This window comes from Panulirus ornatus, chromosome 17 (assembly GCF_036320965.1).
Source record: "Panulirus ornatus isolate Po-2019 chromosome 17, ASM3632096v1, whole genome shotgun sequence".
Taxonomy (NCBI): domain Eukaryota; kingdom Metazoa; phylum Arthropoda; class Malacostraca; order Decapoda; family Palinuridae; genus Panulirus; species Panulirus ornatus.
The window spans coordinates 18,340,250-18,361,957 of NC_092240.1; the positions used below are offsets into that span (position 1 = coordinate 18,340,250).

Genomic DNA, 21,708 nt, shown 5'->3' on the forward strand with positions numbered 1-21,708 from the left:
AATTTATTAAAAAAGGGGGTGACTGTATTGTTGACTGGTTAGTAGGGTTATTTAATGTATGTATGACTCATGGTGAGGTGCCTGAGGATTGGCGGAATGCGTGCATAGTGCCATTGTACAAAGGCAAAGGGGATAAGAGTGAGTGCTCAAATTACAGAGGTTAAAGTTTGTTGAGTATTCCTGGTAAATTAATATGGGAGGGTATTGATTGAGAGAGTGAAGGCATGTACAGAGCATCAGATTGGGGAAGAGCAGTGTGGTTTCAGAAGTGGCAGAGGATGTGTGGATCAGGTGTTTGCTTTGAAGAATGTATGTGAGAAATACTTAGAAAAGCAAATGGATTTGTATGTAGCATTTATGGATCTGGAGAAGGCATATGATAGAGTTGATAGAGATGCTCTGTGGAAGGTATTAAGAATATATGGGGGTGGGAGGCAAGTTGTTAGAAGCAGTGAAAAGTTTTTATCGAGGATGTAAGGCATGTGTACGTGTAGGAAGAGAGGAAAGTGATTGGTTCTCAGTGAATGTAGGTTTGCGGCAGGGGTGTGTGATGTCTCCATGGTTGTTTAATTTGTTTATGGATGGGGTTGTTAGGGAGGTAAATGCAAGAGTCCTGGAAAGAGGGGCAAGTATGAAGTCTGTTGGGGATGAGAGAGCTTGGGAAGTGAGTCAGTTGTTGTTCGCTGATGATACAGCGCTGGTGGCTGATTCATGTGAGAAACTGCAGAAGCTGGTGACTGAGTTTGGTAAAGTGTGTGGAAGAAGAAAGTTAAGAGTAAATGTGAATAAGAGCAAGGTTATTAGGTACAGTAGGGGTGAGGGTCAAGTCAATTGGGAGGTGAGTTTGAATGGAGAAAAACTGGAGGAAGTGAAGTGTTTTAGATATCTGGGAGTGGATCTGTCAGCGGATGGAACCATGGAAGCGGAAGTGGATCATAGGGTGGGGGAGGGGGCGAAAATTTTGGGAGCCTTGAAAAATGTGTGGAAGTCGAGAACATTATCTCGGAAAGCAAAAATGGGTATGTTTGAAGGAATAGTGGTTCCAACAATGTTGTATGGTTGCGAGGCGTGGGCTATGGATAGAGATGTGCGCAGGAGGATGGATGTGCTGGAAATGAGATGTTTGAGGAAAATGTGTGGTGTGAGGTGGTTTGATCGAGTAAGTAACGTAAGGGTAAGAGAGATGTGTGGAAATAAAAAGAGCGTGGTTGAGAGAGCAGAAGAGGGTGTTTTGAAATGGTTTGGGCACATGGAGAGAATGAGTGAGGAAAGATTGACCAAGAGGATATATGTGTCGGAGGTGGAGGGAACGAGGAGAAGAGGGAGACCAAATTGGAGGTGGAAAGATGGAGTGAAAAAGATTTTGTGTGATCGGGGCCTGAACATGCAGGAGGGTGAAAGGAAGGCAAGGAATAGAGTGAATTGGAGCGATGTGGTATACCGGGGTTGACGTGCTGTCAGTGGATTGAATCAAGGCATGTGAAGCGTCTGGGGTAAACCATGGAAAGCTGTGTAGGTATGTATATTTGCGTGTGTGGACGTGTGTATGTACATGTGTATGGGGGGGGGGTTGGGCCATTTCTTTCGTCTGTTTCCTTGCGCTACCTCGCAAACGCGGGAGACAGCGACAAAGTATAAAAAAAAAAAAAAAAAAAAAAAAAAAAAAACTTCCATTCCTCTGTAACTAAAGCTGTAGCAAATGACTTACTGAATGATACAGACAAGGGCTTAACAGTCTCATATTTCACTTATTTTCATTGTCCTCAGATAAAATTTAAATGGGTCTTCTGTTTTTATTTACTTTTTTTAATTTGGTGCTGATAGTATGTCTCCAGTTTGTATGTCAACATGTTGAATGTTTTCCTCTCTTAGCATTCGGACTAGATTTCGAACTTGAGCTGTGTCTTCAGTAGTATTTCAGATGCAAAATAATTAGTGATCTTGTTTATGGCTTCAGTGTCTTAAATAAAAGCCACCAATTCCCTTAAATGGACCATTTGATTTGATAATGACTCTCTGGTCATGAACAAACAATAGAATTCATGAGGATTTGCTTAACTATTTCCAACCTAAGTCTCCTAATTGAACAACCAGTAGGTACTGTATATTCTTCTCTTGAGAAGGCACAAGACTTTATGCTTATTGTTTATTTTTATCTCCTTCCTCTTATCCTGTCTAAACTTTATCCCATCTTGTTTTGTCTCATGTCAAAGCCAGCTTCATTTCATTACATATCTCATGACGATTAAATACAGTATTTACGATCTTGATCCTTTTCTAAAGGAACATCCTACACCTTTTACATGCTTTTTTTTCCCAGTTGTGCTCACAGTCTAATTTATGATTTAAGCAAAGTGTCAAGCAGAGATCTATTGCAGCTGGTAATGAATTTCACATTGTAGGCACTTTCTCAGTTAAAACTGCTAAACATGAACTTGTTTTCCAGAACTACCTCTGTATCATGGTGAATCTTGGGAATTAATGCAACGTCGCTGGGCAAAATTGGAGAAGGACTTTAGGACAAAAAGCAAGAAATTTGATATATCCAAGATCCCAGATATTTATGACTGCATCAAATATGATCTGCAGCACAATAACCACACTCTTCAGTTTGAGCATGCAGAAGAACTGTACAAATGTGCTAAATATCTGGCAGATGTTGTAATCCCTCAGGTATGGCCTTATTTTCTCTTTTTTTTTTTTTTTTGAGTTGCAGTTTTAACAAGTTTTCTCCCACTAGAAGTAAGAGATTGTTAGACAATTTATCCTTCATGTTGAATACTTTGTAATGATGCAAAAACCTGAATGTTTTGTAAGATTATGTGATTTCCCTTAATTGGGCCTCTGCATATTACATTATATAAATTTGTTTAATAAGTGCAAATTCCATGAACTCTGTCCAGAGTGAATATCATGAAAAACTGTACAAAAAAAGGAGACTGTGTATGCAGAAATGAAGGAGAATGGATGAACATGATGTGGACATAGAGAATCGGTAGAGGAGAAAGATTTTTTCCTAGGCATACAAGTTCAGTGCATAAAATAACATAAAAATGCTGGTCAAGATGGGAGGACATTCTCCATGGCATGTTTAAAGTAAGATGTAAAGACACCTGTGTAAACAGCTGAAAGTCGTATTAATCAGTTTGTAACAGCTTATGAATCTAGACCTCCAATTTCTTGTGAAAATGATCTTAGACAAAAATTGTCGAGTATTGAACTGGATGATTGGAGGATACAATGGTCTTATGCAATGCTGTGTCGCTGCAGACTGAACAGATTAACTTATTGTTTACACCAAAATCGAATTAAATCTGCAAGCTCTCTCTCTCTCTCTCTCTCTCTCTCTCTCTCTCTCTCTCTCTCTCTCTCTCTCTCTCTCTCTCTCTCTCTCTCTCTCTCTCTCTCTCTCCCTCTCTCTCTCTCTCCATTATACTTAATCGCTGTCTCCCGCATTGGTGAGGTAGCGCATGTAAACAGATGAAAGAATGGCCTAACCCACCCACATATACATACAAACATACACTTCAACGTATTTTTTTTTTTTTTTTTATACTTTGTCGCTGTCTCCCGCGTTTGCGAGGTAGCGCAAGGAAACAGACGAAAGAAATGGCCCAACCCCCCCCCATACACATGTACATACACACGTCCACACACGCAAATATACATACCTACACAGCTTTCCATGGTTTACCCCAGACGCTTCACATGCCTTGATTCAATCCACTGACAGCACGTCAACCCCTGTATACGACATCGCTCCAATTCACTCTATTCCTTGCCCTCCTTTCACCCTCCTGCATGTTCAGGCCCCGATCACACAAAATCTTTTTCACTCCATCTTTCCACCTCCAATTTGGTCTCCCTCTTCTCCTCGTTCCCTCCACCTCCGACACATATATCCTCTTGGTCAATCTTTCCTCACTCATTCTTTCCATGTGCCCAAACCATTTCAAAACACCCTCTTCTGCTCTCTCAACCACGCTCTTTTTATTTCCACACATCTCTCTTACCCTTACGTTACTTACTCGATCAAACCACCTCACACCACACATTGTCCTCAAACATCTCATTTCCAGCACATCCATCCTCCTGCGCACAACTCTATCCATAGCCCACGCCTCGCAACCATACAACATTGTTGGAACCACTATTCCTTCAAACATACCCATTTTTGCTTTCCGAGATAATGTTCTCGACTTCCACACATTTTTCAAGGCTCCCAAAATTTTCGCCCCCTCCCCCACCCTATGATCCACTTCCGCTTCCATGGTTCCATCCGCTGACAGATCCACCCCCAGATATCTAAAACACTTCACTTCCTCCAGTTTTTCTCCATTCAAACTCACCTCCCAATTGACTTGACCCTCAACCCTACTGTACCTAATAACCTTGCTCTTATTCACATTTACTCTTAACTTTCTTCTTCCACACACTTTACCAAACTCAGTCACCAGCTTCTGCAGTTTCTCACATGAATCAGCCACCAGCGCTGTATCATCAGCGAACAACAACTGACTCACTTCCCAAGCTCTCTCATCCCCAACAGACTTCATACTTGCCCCTCTTTCCAGGACTCTTGCATTTACCTCCCTAACAACCCCATCCATAAATAAATTAAACAACCATGGAGACATCACACACCCCTGCCGCAAACCTACATTCACTGAGAACCAATCACTTTCCTCTCTTCCTACACGTACACATGCCTTACATCCTCGATAAAAACTTTTCACTGCTTCTAACAACTTGCCTCCCACACCATATATTCTTAATACCTTCCACAGAGCATCTCTATCAACTCTATCATATGCCTTCTCCAGATCCATAAATGCTACATACAAATCCATTTGCTTTTCTAAGTATTTCTCACATACATTCTTCAAAGCAAACACCTGATCCACACATCCTCTACCACTTCTGAAACTGCACTGCTCTTCCCCAATCTGATGCTCTGTACATGCCTTCACCCTCTCAATCAATACCCTCCCATATAATTTACCAGGAATACTCAACAAACTTATACCTCTGTAATTTGAGCACTCACGTATATATATATATATATATATATATATATATATATATATATATATATATATATATATATATATGTATATATATATATATATATATATATATATATATATATATATATATATATATATATATATATATATATATATATTATTTTTTTTTATTATACTTTGTCGCTGTCTCCCGCGTTTGCGAGGTAGCGCAAGGAAACAGACGAAAGAAATGGCCCAACCCCCCCCCATACACATGTATATACATACGTCCACACACGCAAATATACATACCTACACAGCTTTCCATGGTTTACCACGCTTCACATGCCTTGCTTCAATCCACTGACAGCACGTCAACCCCGGTATACCACATCGCTCCAATTCACTCTATTCCTTGCCCTCCTTTCACCCTCCTGCATGTTCAGGCCCCGATCACACAAAATCTTTTTCACTCCATCTTTCCACCTCCAATTTGGTCTCCCTCTTCTCCTTGTTCCCTCCACCTCCGACACATATATCCTCTTGGTCAATCTTTCCTCACTCATCCTCTCCATTTGCCCAAACCACTTCAAAACACCCTCCTCTGCTCGCTCACCCACGCTCTTTTTATTTCCACATATCTCTCTTACCCTTACGTTACTCACTCGATCAAACCACCTCACACCACACATTGTCCTCAAACATCTCATTTCCAGCACATCCATCATCCTGCGCACAACTCTATCCATAGCCCACGCCTCGCAACCATACAACATTGTTGGAACCACTATTCCTTCAAACATACCCATTTTTGCTTTCCGAGATAATGTTCTCGACTTCCACACATTCTTCAAGGCCCCCAGGATTTTCGCCCCCTCCCCCACCCTATGATCCACTTCCGCTTCCATGGTTCCATCCGCTGCCAGATCCACTCCCAGATATCTAAAACACTTCACTTCCTCCAGTTTTTCTCCATTCAAACTCACCTCCCAATTGACTTGACCCTCAACCCTACTGTACCTAATAACCTTGCTCTTATTCACATTTACTCTTAACTTTCTTCTTCCACACACTTTTCCAAACTCAGTCACCAGCTTCTGCAGTTTCTCACATGAATCAGCCACCAGCGATGTATCATCAGCGAACAACAACTGACTCACTTCCCAAGCTCTCTCATCCCCTACAGACTTCATACTTGCCCCTCTTTCCAAAACTCTTGCATTTACCCCCCTAACAACCCCATCCATAAAAAAAAAAAAAAAAAAAAAAAAAATGGGGAGGTGATAACAAGTAGTGGTGATGTGAGAAGGAGATGGAGTGAGTATTTTGAAGGTTTGTTGAACGTGTTTGATGATAGAGTGGCAGATATAGGGTGCTTTGGTCGAGGTGGTGTGCAAAGTGAGAGGGTTAGGGAAAATGATTTGGTAAACAGAGAAGAGGTAGTGAAAGCTTTGCGGAAGATGAAAGCCGGCAAGGCAGCAGGTTTGGATGGTATTGCAGTGGAATTTATTAAAAAAGGGGGTGACTGTATTGTTGACTGGTTAGTATGGTTATTTAATGTATGTATGACTCATGGTGAGGTGCCTGAGGATTGGCGGAATGCGTGCATAGTGCCATTGTACAAAGGCAAAGGGGATAAGAGTGAGTGCTCAAATTACAGAGGTATAAGTTTGTTGAGTATTCCTGGTAAATTATATGGGAGGGTATTGATTGAGAGGGTGAAGGCATGTACAGAGCATCAGATTGGGGAAGAGCAGTGTGGTTTCAGAAGTGGCAGAGGATGTGTGGATCAGGTGTTTGCTTTGAAGAATGTATGTGAGAAATACTTAGAAAAGCAAATGGATTTGTATGTAGCATTTATGGATCTGGAGAAGGCATATGATAGAGTTGATAGAGATGCTCTGTGGAAGGTATTAAGAATATATGGGGTGGGAGGAAAGTTGTTAGAAGCAGTGAAAAGTTTTTATCGAGGATGTAAGGCATATGTACGTGTAGGAAGAGAGGAAAGTGATTGGTTCTCAGTGAATGTAGGTTTGCGGCAGGGGTGTGTGATGTCTCCATGGTTGTTTAATTTATTCATGGATGGGGTTGTTAGGGAGGTGAATGCAAGAGTTTTGGAAAGAGGGGCAAGTATGCAGTCTGTTGTGGATGAAAGAGCTTGGGAAGCGAGTCAGTCGTTGTTCGCTGATGATACAGTGCTGGAGGCTGATTCATGTGAGAAACTGCAGAAGCTGGTGACTGAGTTTGGTAAAGTGTGTGAAAGAAGAAAGATAAGAGTAAATGTGAATAAGAGCAAGGTTATTAGGTACAGTAGGGTTGAGGGTCAAGTCAATTGGGAGGTAAGTTTGAATGGAGAAAAACTGGAGGAATGAAGTGTTTTAGATATCTGGGAGTGGATCTGGCAGCGGATGGAACCATGGAAGCGGAAGTGGATCATAGGGTGGGGGAGGGGGCGAAAATTCTGGGGGCCTTGAAGAATGTGTGGAAGTCGAGAACATTATCTCGGAAAGCAAAAATGGGTATGTTTGAAGGAATAGTGGTTCCAACAATGTTGTATGGTTGCGAGGCGTGGGCTATGGATAGAGTTGTGCGCAGGAGGATGGATGTGCTGGAAATGAGATGTTTGAGGACACTATGTGGTGTGAAGTGGTTTGATCGAGTAAGTAATGTAAGGGTAAGCGAGATGTGTGGAAATAAAAAGAGCGTGGTTGAGAGAGCAGAAGAGGATGTTTTGAAATGGTTTGGGCTCATGGAGAGAATGAGTGAGGAAAGATTGACCAAGAGGATGTGTCGGAGGTGGAGGGAACAAGGAGAAGTGGGAGACCAAATTGGAGGTGAAAAGATGGAGTGAAAAAGATTTTGAGTGATCACGGCCTGAACATGCAGGAGGGTGAAAGGCGGGCAAGGAATAGAGTGAATTGGATCGATGTGGTATACCGGGGTCGACATGCTGTCAATGGATTGAATCAGGGCATGTGAAGCGTCTGGGGTAAACCATGGAAAGTTTTGTGGGGCGTGGATGTGGAAAGGGAGCTGTGGTTTCAGGCATTATTTCATGACAGCTAGAGAGTGAGTGTGAATGAATGGGGCCTTTGTTGTCTTTTCCTAGCGCTACCTCGCACACATGAGGGGGGAGGGGGATGTTATTCCATGTGTGGAGAGATGGCGATGGGAATAAATAAAGGCAGACAGTATGAATTATGTACATGTGTATATATGTATATGTCTGTGTGTGTATATATATGTGTACATTGAGATGTATAGGTATGTATATTTGCATGTGTGGATGTGTATGTATATACATGTGTATGTGGGTGGGTTGGGCCATTTCTTTCGTCTGTTTCCTTGCACTACCTCACAAACGCGGGAGACAGCGACAGAGCAAAATAAATGAATGAGAATAAATATTCTACAGTTTATTTTTAGTGTAATTCTCTTCAGTAGTTTGCTACGTAATGCATGAAATAATTCTCAACATATTTGAAAAGAATATACGACAAAACTCTAGCTTAGCCTACTCCATTGTCCTGATGAGATTTGGATATGACAAATAGGCTTATACATATCCATCATTTTCTGTATGTGTTGTATACTATTTTCATTGCTTGGATAACATTTGAGTGTTATATGGTACATTAGTTCCATTATTTACATGATGTTTTGCATATATTTCTCTCCTAGGGGCCAGCCAACAGACCCTAACCTCTTATTTTGTATTTTCTTAGAAATGGATGTCATGATATAGCCCAGTTCGTTTTTATCTGGGCCTGTATTGGATGAACTAAGAAAGAAATTGGTTGATCTTTACATGATTTCTTCAAGGACTTAAAGATCTGTTGCTGCCATTTGGTGGTGGGGTTGATTTTATGTTCTGTATGTGGATAACTGTTGATGAATGACTGATTGTACTGGTATTAAGGATAACTATATATTGTCTCATTGTCCTGATGAGATTTGGATATAACAAGTAGGCATGGTTGTTTAATTTGTTTATGGATGGGGTTGTTAGGGAGGTGAATGCAAGAGTTTTGGAAAGAGGGGCAAGTATGAAGTCTGTTGGGGATGAGAGAGCTTGGAAAGTGAGTCAGTTGTTGTTCGCTGATGATACAGCGCTGGTGGCTGATTCATGTGAGAAACTGCAGAAGCTGGTGACTGAGTTTGGTAAAGTGTGTGAAAGAAGAAAGTTAAGAGTAAATGTAAATAAGAGCAAGGTTATTAGGTACAGTAGGGTTGAGGGTCAAGTCAATTGGGAGGTAAGTTTGAATGGAGAAAAACTGGAGGAAGTAAAGTGTTTTAAATATCTGGGAGTGGATCTGGCAGCGGATGGAACCATGGAAGCGGAAGTGGATCATAGGGTGGGGGAGGGGGCGAAAATTCTGGGAGCCTTGAAGAATGTGTGGAAGTCGAGAACATTATCTCGGAAAGCAAAAATGGGTATGTTTGAAGGAATAGTGGTTCCAACAATGTTGTATGGTTGCGAGGCGTGGACTATGGATAGAGTTGTGCGCAGGAGGATGGATGTGCTGGAAATGAGATGTTTGAGGACAATGTGTGGTGTGAGGTGGTTTGATCGAGTAAGTAACGTAAGGGTAAGAGAGATGTGTGGAAATAAAAAGAGCGTGGTTGAGAGAGCAGAAGAGGGTGTTGTGAAATGGTTTGGGCACATGGAGAGAATGAGTGAGGAAAGATTGACCAAGAGGATATATGTGTCAGAGGTGGAGGGAACGAGAAGTGGGAGACCAAATTGGAGGTAGAAAGATGGAGTGAAAAAGATTTTGTGTGATCGGGGCCTGAACATGCAGGAGGGTGAAAGGAGGGCAAAGAATAGAGTGAATTGGATCGATGTGGTATACCGGGGTTGACGTGCTGTCAGTGGATTGAATCAAGGCATATGAAGCGTCTGGGGTAAACCATGGAAAGCTGTGTAGGTATGTATATTTGCGTGTGTGGACTGTATGTATATACATGTGTATGGGGGTGGGTTGGGCCATTTCTTTCGTCTGTTTCCTTGCGCTACCTCGCAAACGCGGGAGACAGCGACATAGCAAAAAAAAAAAAAAAATAGGCATATACATATCCATCATTTTCTATATGTGTTGTATACTACTTTCAATGCTTGGATAACATTTGAGTGTTATGTGGTACATTAGTTCCATTATTTCCATGATGTTTTGCATGTGAGCATTTATGTATATACATACTTGTGTATGTGGGTGGGTTGGGCCATTCTTTTGTCTTTTTCCTTGCGCTATGTTGCTAGAGCAGGAGACAGTGATTGGGTATAATAAAAAAAGATGAATGATATGTGACTAACTGTTGATGAGTGACTGATTGTAATGGTATTAAGGATAACTATATAATGTTTTATTTCATGTTTAATTTTCTGATGTAATTTTCAGACCTAAATGAGGCCCCTAGGAGGCATAAAAAGTGTCCCATATAAAAGCTGAATATCTCTATACCTTCATTGACAGGAGTATGGAATGACACCACAGGAGAAGATGGCTATTGGCCAGGGCATATGTACCCCACTGTTAAAAAAGATTCGTGCTGACCTGCAGCGTAACATTGAAGAGGAGAGTGAGGAGAACGCTGGAGAGAGCATTAATAGATTAAATCCAGTGTGAGTGCAACATCATTTTGTGTATTCACCATTAACAGTATGCTGTTTTGTTTCCTTTAACAGGAAAATTTAAAGATTAGAATGAAAAAAGTTTTACTTGGTGAGATGTCTCTAATTTCTAGTTTCTCATTTGAATCTGCTACCAGTACTGTATCATCAACAAACAAACGACTGACTCACTTTCCAGGCCCTTTCATATCTTGCAGACAGCATACTCACCACTCTCTCTAGACTTTCTCACTTACCTCCCTCACCACCCCCATCCATAAACAGATTAAATAACCATGGTGACATTGCACACTCCTGCCATTGACCAGCCTTCACTGGAAACCATTCTTACTCTTCTCTTCCTGCTCATACACATGCCTTACACCTGCACCATATATTCTTAAGACCATCGACAAGGCATCTATTTTAACCGTCATATGGTTTTTGCAGATCCTTAAATCCCACATACAAATCCATATGTTTCTCTAAGCATTTCTCCTACATATTCTGTAAAGCAAACACTTGATCCACACATCTACTATGACTTCTAAAACCACACTTTTTGTCCTTAGTCTGATGCTTTGTACATTCTTTCACTCTTTTAATCAATACCTACCCATATATCATGCTATGTAAATCTAGTAAACTTATAACTCTGTTGTTTGAACACTTACCTTTATCTCCCTTGCCTTTATAGTGGTACTATACATGAATTTTGCCAATCCTCAGGCATCTTACCATGATCTTTACATACATTTGATATCCTAACTAACTCACTCATTGACACAGTCACCCCCCTTTCTTGATAAATTCAACTGCAGTACCATCCACTCCAGCTGCCTCTCCACACTTCATTTTATGTAAGGCTCCCAGACATGCAAAATGCTTCACTTCCTCCAATTTTTCTTCATTCAAACTTACATCCCAACTAACTTGTCCCTCATCCCTGCTCTTATTCACATTTACTCTCAACTTTCTCCTTTCACACACTTTTCCGAACTCAGTCACCAACTTTTACAGTTTCTCACTCGATTCAGCTGCCAGTGCTGTACCATCAGTAAACAACAATTGACTCACTTCCCAGGCTGTCTCATCCCAACACACTGCACACTCACCCCTCTCTCCAGAACTATTGCATTTGCCTTCCCAAACCGCCCTATCCATAAACAAATTAAACAACCATGGTGACATCACACACCCCTGCTGCACACTGACCTTAAATGGGAACCAATCACTCTCCTCTCTTCCTACATGTACACATGCCTTACACCATTGATGAAAACTTCTTACTGCTACCAGCATCTTACCTCCTAAACCATATATTCTTAAGACCTTCCACAAAGCATTTCTATCAACTGGATCATATGCCTTCTCCAGATCCATAAATGGCACATACAAACCATCTGTTTTTCTAAGTATTTCTCACGTACATTTTCCTAATCAAACACCTGATCCTCACATCCTTTACCACTTCTATAATTCTAAAAATCAAACTGCTCCTCCCCAATCTGATGCTCAGTACATGTCATCACCCTTTCTATCAGTACCCTCACATAAAATTTTCCAGCTATACTCAACAAACTTATGCCTCTGTAGTTTGAACACTCACCCTTATCCCCTTTTGTGTTTGTAGAGTGGCACTATACATGCAGTCTGCCAATCCTCAGGTACTTCACTATGATCCATACACACATTGAATATCCTTACCCACCAATCAACAACACAGTCATCCCCTATTTCAATAAAGTCAATAGCAATACCATTCTAACCCGACATCTTGCCGGATTTCATCTGCAAGGCTTTTACCACCTCTTCTCTCTTCACCCAACCTTTTCCTGACTCTCTCACTTTGCACACCACCCATACCAAAACACCCTACATCTGCCACTATATCATCAAACACATTCAACTATCCTTCAAAACACTCATTCCATCTCCTCACTCCATCACTACCTGTTATCACTTCCTCCTTGTCCCCTTCACTGATGATCCCATTTGTTCCCTTGTCTTTGGCACATTATTTACCTCTTTCCAAAACATCTTTTTATTCTACCTAAACTTTGATTATACTGTCTCACCCCAACTCTCATTTGCCCTCTTTTGCACCCCTTGCACCTTCCTCTTGACCTCCTGCCACTTTCTCTTATACATTTCCCAGTCATTTGCACTCCTTCCTTGTAAGTTTCGTGCAAGCACTTCTCTTTTCTTGTTCATTAACAACTTCTTCATTCCATCTCTCACTCCCCTTTCCAATCTGCGTTTATGTACATACATTTTTTTTTTTTTTATACTATTCGCCATTTCCCGCATTAGCGAGGTAGTGTTAAGAACAGAGGACTGGGCCTTTGAGGGAATATCCTCACCTGGCCCCCTTCTCTGTTCCTTCTTTTGGAAAATTAAGAAAAAAATGAGAGGGGAGGATTTCCAGCCCCCCCGCTCCCTTCCCTTTTAGTCGCCTTCTATGACAGCAGGGAATATGTGGGAAGTATTCTTTCTCCCCTATCCCCAGGGATAAATACTTAGATATCATCATTAATTCCAAATCACAACTCCATGGTCTGGATCAAGCACAGACATCCTTTCAAATCACTTCTGCAAATCCTCAGACCAAGCGCTGCGAATTATACAACACATTTTCCCACCCAGTTCAGTAATTTTTCTTCTTTTACATCAGCATGATACATCTCGATCTCTAAACACCTCTTTCATCTTACTGCCCATAGTGCCTCAGCCAGACTGAAAACTTTTAAACCATCCATATTTACACCATGAATGAATGATATACAATTCATCTTACAACATTTACTAATTTTTTTTTTTTTGCCGCTGTCTCCCGCATTTGCTAGGTAGCGCAAGGAAACAGACGAAAGAAATGGCCCAACCCACCCCCATACACATGTATATACATACGTCCACACACGCAGATATACATACCTACACAGCTTTCCATGGTTTACCCCAGACGCTTCACATGCCCTGATTCAACCCACTGACAGCACGTCAAACCCGGTATACCACATCGATCCAATTCACTCTATTCCTTGCCCTCCTTTCACCCTCCTGTATGTTCAGGCCCCGATCACACAAAATCTTTTTCACTCCATCTTTCCACCTCCAATTTGGTCTCCCACTTCTCCTCGTTCCCTCCATCTCCAACACATATATCCTCTTGGTCAATCTTTCCTCACTCATTCTCTCAGTGTGCCCAAACCATTTCAAAACACCCTCTTCTGCTCTCTCAACCACGCCTCTTTTTATTTCCACACATCTCTCTTACCCTTACGTTACTTACTCGATCAAACCACCTCACACCACACATTGTCCTCAAACATCTCATTTCCAGCACATCCATCCTCCTGCGCACAACTCTATCCATAGCCCACGCCTCGCAACCATACAACATTGTTGGAACCACTATTCCTTCAAACATACCCATTTTTGCTTTCCGAAATAATGTTCTCGACTTCCACACATTCTTCAAGGCTCCCAGAATTTTCGCCCCCTCCCCCACCCTATGATCCACTTCCGCTCCCATGGTTCCATCCGCTGCCAGATCCACTCCCAGATATCTAAAACACTTTACTTCCTCCAGTTTTTCTCCATTCAAACTTACCTCCCAATTGACTTGACCGTCAATCCTACTGTACCTAATAACCTTGCTCTTATTCACATTTACTCTTAACTTTCTTCTTTCACACACTTTACCAAACTCAGTCACCAGCTTCTGCAGTTTCTCACATGAATCAGCCACCAGCGCTGTATCATCAGTGAACAACAACTGACTCACTTCCCAAGCTCTCTCATCCCCAACAGACTTCATACTTGCCCCTCTTTCCAAAGCTCTTGCATTCACCTCCCTAACAACCCCATCCATAAACAAATTAAACAACCATGGAGACATCACACACCCCTGCCACAAACCTACATTTACTGAGAACCAATCACTTTCCTCTCTTCCTACACGTACACATGCCTTACATCCTCGATAAAAACTTTTCACTGCTTCTAACAACTTGCCTCCCACAACATATATTCTTAATACCTTCCACAGAGCATCTCTATCAACTCTATCATATGCCTTCTCCAGATCCATAGAAGCTACATACAAATCCATTTGCTTTTCTAAGTATTTCTCACATACATACATACATACACATGAATATACATAAATGCCCACACACGCCCATGTAGATACCTGTACATTTCAACATATGCATACATGTACATACACAGACATATACATATATACACATGTGCATATTCATACTTCCTTCCTTCATCCATTCCTGTCGCCACCCTGGCACACATTAGATGGCCCCCCCCCCTTCCCTGCATGCATGTGAGGCACCGCTAGGAAAAGACAACAAAGGCCACATTTGTTCACACAAAGTCTCTAGCTGTCATGTGTAATGTATCGAAACTACAGCTCACTTTCCACATCCAGGTCCCACAGACCTTTCCATGGTTTACCCCAGACGCTTCACATGCCCTGGTTCAATCCACTGACAGCACGTCGACCCTGGTATACCACGTCGTTCCAATTCAATTTATTCCTTCCACGCCTTTCATCCTCCTGTTTGTTCAGACCCTGATCGCTCAAAATCTTTTTCACTCCTTCCTTCCACCTCCAGTTTGGTCTCCCACTTCTCCTTGATCCCTCCACCTCTGACACATATATCCTCTTTGTCAATCTTTCCTCACTCATTATCTCCATGTGACCAAACCATTTCAATACACCCTCTTCTGCTCTCTCAACCATACTCCTTTTAATACCACACATCTCTCTTACCCTTTCATTACTTACTCGATCAAACCAACTCACACCACATATTGTCCTCAAACATCTCATTTCCAACACATTCACCCTCTTCTGCACAAGTCTGTCTATAGCCCATGCCTCACAACCATATAACATTGTTGGAACCACTATTCCTTCAAACATACCCATTTTTGCTCTCCAAGATAACGTTCTCGCCTTCCATACATTCTTCAATACTCCCAGAACCTTCACCCCCTCCCCCACTCTGTGATTCACTTCCACTTCCATGGTTCCATCCGTTGCCAAATCCACTTCCAGATATTTAAAACACTTCACTTCCTCCAGTTTTTCTCCATTCAAACATACTTTCCTATTGACTTGTCCCTCAACCCTACTTATTGACATTTACCCTCAGCTTTCTTCTTTCACACACTTTGCCAAACTCAGTCACCATCTTCTGCAGTTTCTTACTCGAATCAGCCACCAGCGCTGTATCATCAGCGAACAACAACTGACTCACTTCCCAAGCCCTCTCATCCACACCAGATTGCATACTTGCCCCTCTCTCCAAAACTCTTGCACTCACCTCCCAAACAACTCCATCCATAAACATACTAAACAACCATGGAGACACCACTGCCACAAACTGACATTCACTGGGAACCAATCACTTCCCTCTCTTCCTACTCATACACATGCCTTACATCCTTAATAAAAACTTTTCACTCTATCATATACCTTCTCCAGATCCATAAATGCTACATACAAATCCATTTGCTTTTCTAAGTATTTCTCTCATACATTCTTCACCTGATGCACACATCCTCTACCACTTCTGAAACCACACTACTGTTGCCCAATCTGATGCTCTGTACATGCCTTGACCCTCTCAGTCAATACCCTCCAGTATAATTTCCCAGGAATACCCAGCAAACTTACACCTCTGTAATTTGAGCACTCACCTTTATCCCCTTTGCCTTTGTACAGTGGCACCATGCATGCATTCTGCCAATCCTCAGGCACTTCATCATGAACCATACATGCATTGAATATCCTCACCAACCAGTCAGCAACACAGTCTCCCCCTTTTTTAATAATTTCCACAGCAATACCATCCAAACCCACCGCCTTGCCAGCTTTCATCTTCCACAAAGCTTTCACTACCTCTTTTCTGTTTACCAAATCAATCTATCTGACCCTCTCACTTCGCACACCACCTCGACCAAAACACCCTATATCTGCCACTCTATCATCAAACACATTCAAGAAACCTTCAAAATACTCACTCCATCTCCTCTCACTTCACCACTCCTTGTGATTGCCTCCCCATTAGCCCCCTTCACTGATGATTCCATTTGTTCTCTTGTCTTATACCCTTTATTTACCTCCTTCTAAAACATCTGAGTGTGAACGAATGTGGCCTTTGTTCTCCTTTCCTAGCGCTACCTCACACGCGTGTTGGGGAGGGAGTTGTCAGTTCATGTGTGACAGGGTGGCGACGGGAATGAATAAAGGCAGCAAGTATGAATTATGTACTTGCGTATGTATATGTATATGTCTGTGTACATATATATATGTACACATTGAAATGTATAGGTATGTATATGTGTGTGTGTGGATATGTATGTATATACATGTGTATGTGGGTGTGTTGGGCCATTCTTTTGTCTGTTTCCTTGAGCTACCTCGCTAACACGGGAGACAGCAACAAAGTATAATAAATAAGTAAATAATATATGTATATATATATATATATATATATATATATATATATATATATATATATATATTTTTATTTTTTTTTTTTTTTATACTTTGTCGCTGTCTCCTGCGTTTGCGAGATAGCGCAAGGAAACAGACGAAAGAAATGGCCCAACCCCCCCCCATACACATGTACATACACACGTCCACACACGCAAATATACATACCTACACAGCTTTCCATGGTTTACCCCAGATGCTTCACATGCCTTGATTCAATCCACTGACAGCACGTCAACCCCTGTATACCACATCGCTCCAATTCACTCTATTCCTTGCCCTCCTTTCACCCTCCTGCATGTTCAGGCCCCGATCACACAAAATCTTTTTCACTCCATCTTTCCACCTCCAATTTGGTCTCCCTCTTCTCCTCGTTCCCTCCACCACCGACACATATATCCTCTTGGTCAATCTTTCCTCACTCATTCTCTCCATGTGCCCAAACCATTTCAAAACACCCTCTTCTGCTCTCTCAACCACGCTCTTTTTATTTCCACACATCTCTCTTACCCTTACGTTACTTACTCGATCAAACCACCTCACACCACACATTGTCCTCAAACATCTCATTTCCAGCACATCCATCCTCCTGCGCACAACTCTATCCATAGCCCACGCCTCGCAACCATACAACATTGTTGGAACCACTATTCCTTCAAACATACCCATTTTTGCTTTCCGAGATAATGTTCTCGACTTCCACACATTCTTCAAGGCTCCCAAAATTTTCGCCCCCTCCCCCACCCTATGATCCACTTCCGCTTCCATGGTTCCATCCGCTGACAGATCCACTCCCAGATATCTAAAACGCTTCACTTCCTCCAGTTTTTCTCCATTCAAACTCACCTCCCAATTGACTTGACCCTCAACCCTACTGTACCTAATAACCTTGCTCTTATTCACATTTACTCTTAACTTTCTTCTTCCACACACTTTACCAAACTCAGTCACCAGCATCTGCAGTTTCTCACATGAATCAGCCACAAGCGCTGTATCATCAGCGAACAACAACTGACTCACTTCCCAGATGTTCTGGAAGGAGGTAAATAGGGTGCGTAAGACAAGGGAGCAAATGGGAACTTCAGTGAAGGGCGTAAATGGGGAGGTGATAACAAGTAGTGGTGATGTGAGAAGGAGATGGAATGAGTATTTTGAAGGTTTGTTGAATGTGTCTGATGACAGAGTGGCAGATATAGGGTGTTTTGGTCGAGGTGGTGTGCAAAGTGAGAGGGTTAGGGAAAATGATTTGGTAAACAGAGAAGAGGTAGTAAAAGCTTTGCGGAAGATGAAAGCCGGCAAGGCAGCAGGTTTGGATGGTATTGCAGTGGAATTTATTAAAAAAGGGGGTGACTGTATTGTTGACTGGTTGGTAAGGTTATTTAATGTATGTATGACTCATGGTGAGGTGCCTGAGGATTGGCGGAATGCGTGCATAGTGCCATTGTACAAAGGCAAAGGGGATAAGAGTGAGTGCTCAAATTACAGAGGTATAAGTTTGTTGAGTATTCCTGGTAAATTATATGGGAGGGTATTGATTGAGAGGGTGAAGGCATGTGCAGAGCATCAGATTGGGGAAGAGCAGTGCGGTTTCAGAAGTGGTAGAGGATGTGTGGATCAGGTGTTTGCTTTGAAGAATGTATGTGAGAAATACTTAGAAAAGCAAATGGATTTGTATGTAGCATTTATGGATCTGGAGAAGGCATATGATAGAGTTGATAGAGATGCTCTGTGGAAGGTATTAAGAATATATGGTGTGGGAGGCAAGTTGTTAGAAGCAGTGAAAAGTTTTTATCGAGGATGTAAGGCATGTGTATGTGTAGGAAGAGAGGAAAGTGATTGGTTCTTAGTGAATGTAGGTTTGCGGCAGGGGTGTGTGATGTCTCCATGGTTGTTTAATTTGTTTATGGATGGGGTTGTTAGGGAGGTAAATGCAAGAGTCCTGGAAAGAGGGGCAAGTATATATATATATATATATATATATATATATATATATATATATATATATATATATATATATTATATTTATTTATTTTATTTATTATACTTTGTCGCTGTCTCCCGTGTTTGCGAGGTAGCGCAAGGAAACAGACGAAAGAAATGGCCCAACCCCCCACCATACACATGTATATACATACGTCCACACACGCAAATATACATACCTACACAGCTTTCCATGGTTTACCCCAGACGCTTCACATGCCTTGATTCAATCCACTGACAGCACGTCAACCCCGGTATACCACATCGCTCCAATTTACTCTATTCCTTGCCCTCCTTTCACCCTCCTGCATGTTCAGGCCCCGATCACACAAAATCTTTTTCACTCCATCTTTCCACCTCCAATTTGGTCTCCCTCTTCTCCTCGTTCCCTCCACCTCCGACACATATATCCTCTTGGTCAATCTTTCCTCACTCATTCTCTCCATGTGCCCAAACCACTTCAAAACACCCTCTTCTGCTCTCTCAACCACGCTCTTTTTATTTCCACACATCTCTCTTACCCTTACGTTACTCACTCGATCAAACCACCTCACACCACACATTGTCCTCAAACATCTCATTTCCAGCACATCCATCCTCCTGCGCACAACTCTATCCATAGCCCACGCCTCGCAACCATACAACATTGTTGGAACCTTAAACAACCATGGAGACATCACACACCCTTGCCGCAAACATACATTCACTACCTACATACATATATATATATATATATATATATATATGATAGAGTTGATAGAGATGCTCTGTGGAAGGTATTAAGAATATATGGTGTGGGAGGAAAATTGTTAGAAGCAGTGAAAAGTTTTTATCGAGGAGGTAAGGCATGTGTACGTGTAGGAAGAGAGGAAAGTGATTGGTTCTCAGTGAATGTAGGTTTGCGGCAGGGGTGTGTGATGTCTCCATGGTTGTTTAATTTGTTTATGGATGGGGTTGTTAGGGAGGTGAATGCAAGAGTTTTGGAAAGAGCGGCAAGTATGAAGTCTGTTGGGGATGAGAGAGCTTGGGAAGTGAGTCAGTTGTTGTTCACTGATGATACAGCGCTGGTGGCTGATTCATGTGAGAAACTGCAGAAGCTGGTGACTGAGTTTGGTAAAGTGTGTGAAAGAAGAAAGTTAAGAGTAAATGTGAATAAGAGCAAGGTTATTAGGTACAGTAGGGTTGTGGGTCAAGTCAATTGGGAGGTGAGTTTGAATGGAGAAAAACTGGAGGAAGTGAAGTGTTTTAGATATCTGGGAGTGGATCTGTCAGCGGATGGAACCATGGAAGCGGAAGTGGTTCATAGGGTGGGGGAGGGGGCGAAAATTCTGGGAGCCTTGAAGAATGTGTGGAAGTCGAGAACATTATCTCGGAAAGCAAAAATGGGTATGTTTGAAGGAATAGTGGTTCCAACAATGTTGTATGGTTGTGAGACGTGGGCTATGGATAGAGTTGTGTGCAGGAGGATGGATGTGCTGGAAATGAGATGTTTGAGGACAATGTGTGGTGTGAGGTGGTTTGATCGAGTAAGTAACGTAAGGGTAAGAGAGATGTGTGGAAATAAAAAGAGCGTGGTTGAGAGAGCAGAAGAGGGTGTTTTGAAATGGTTTGGGCACATGGAGAGAATGAGTGAGGAAAGATTGACCAAGAGGATATATGTGTCGGAGGTGGAGGGAACGAGGAGAAGAGGGAGACCAAATTGGAGGTGGAAAGATGGAGTGAAAAAGATTTTGTGTGATCGGGGCCTGAACATGCAGGAGGGTGAAAGGAGGGCAAGGAATAGAGTGAATTGGAGCGATGTGGTATACCGGGGTTGACGTGCTGTCAGTGGATTGAATCAAGGCATGTGAAGCGTCTGGGGTAAACCATGGAAAGCTGTGTAGGTATGTATATTTGCGTGTGTGGACGTATGTATATACATGTGTATGGGGGTGGGTTGGGCCATTTCTTTCGTCTGTTTCCTTGCGCTACCTCGCAAACGTGGGAGACAGCGACAAAGCAAAAAAAAAAAATATATATATATTTATTTATATTTATTGTATTTTGCTTTGTCGCTGTCTCCCGCGTCAGCGAGATAGCACAAGGAAACAGAAGAAAGAATGGCCTAACCCACCCACATACAGATGTATATACATACACTTCCACACACGCAAATATACATACCTATACATCTCAACATATACATATAGACACACACAGACATATACATATATACACATGTACATAATTCATACTGTCTGCCTTTATTCATTCCCATCGCCACCCTGCTACACATGAAATAACAACCCCCTCCCCCTCATGTGCGCAAGATAGTGCTAAGAAAAGACACCAAAGGCCACATTCATTCACACTCAGTCTTTAGCTGTCATGTAATAATGCACCGAAACCACAGCTCCCTTTCCACATCCAGGCCCCACAGAACTTTCCATGGTTTACCCCAGATACTTCACATGCCCTGGTTCAATCCATTGACAGCATGTCGACCCCGGTATACCACATCGTTCCAATTCACTCTATTCCTTGCACGCCTTTCACCCTCCTACATGTTCAGGCCCCAATCACTCAAAATCTTTTTCACTCCATCTTTCCAC

At 42.1% G+C, this 21,708-nt stretch overlaps 1 protein-coding gene across 1 annotated transcript in view; it reads left to right on the forward strand.

Annotated features, from left to right (window-relative positions):
- The first annotated feature begins 2,450 nt into the window (after positions 1–2,450).
- The window catches only part of LOC139754592 (inositol hexakisphosphate and diphosphoinositol-pentakisphosphate kinase-like), a 264,046-nt gene continuing 244,788 nt past the window's right edge, over positions 2,451–21,708 (forward strand). The window contains exons 1-2 of the mRNA XM_071671998.1: positions 2,451–2,673; positions 10,481–10,629. Of these exons, the coding sequence (XP_071528099.1) occupies positions 2,482–2,673; positions 10,481–10,629 (341 nt within the window). The 5' untranslated portion in view covers positions 2,451–2,481. The remainder of the gene's footprint in view (positions 2,674–10,480; positions 10,630–21,708) is intronic.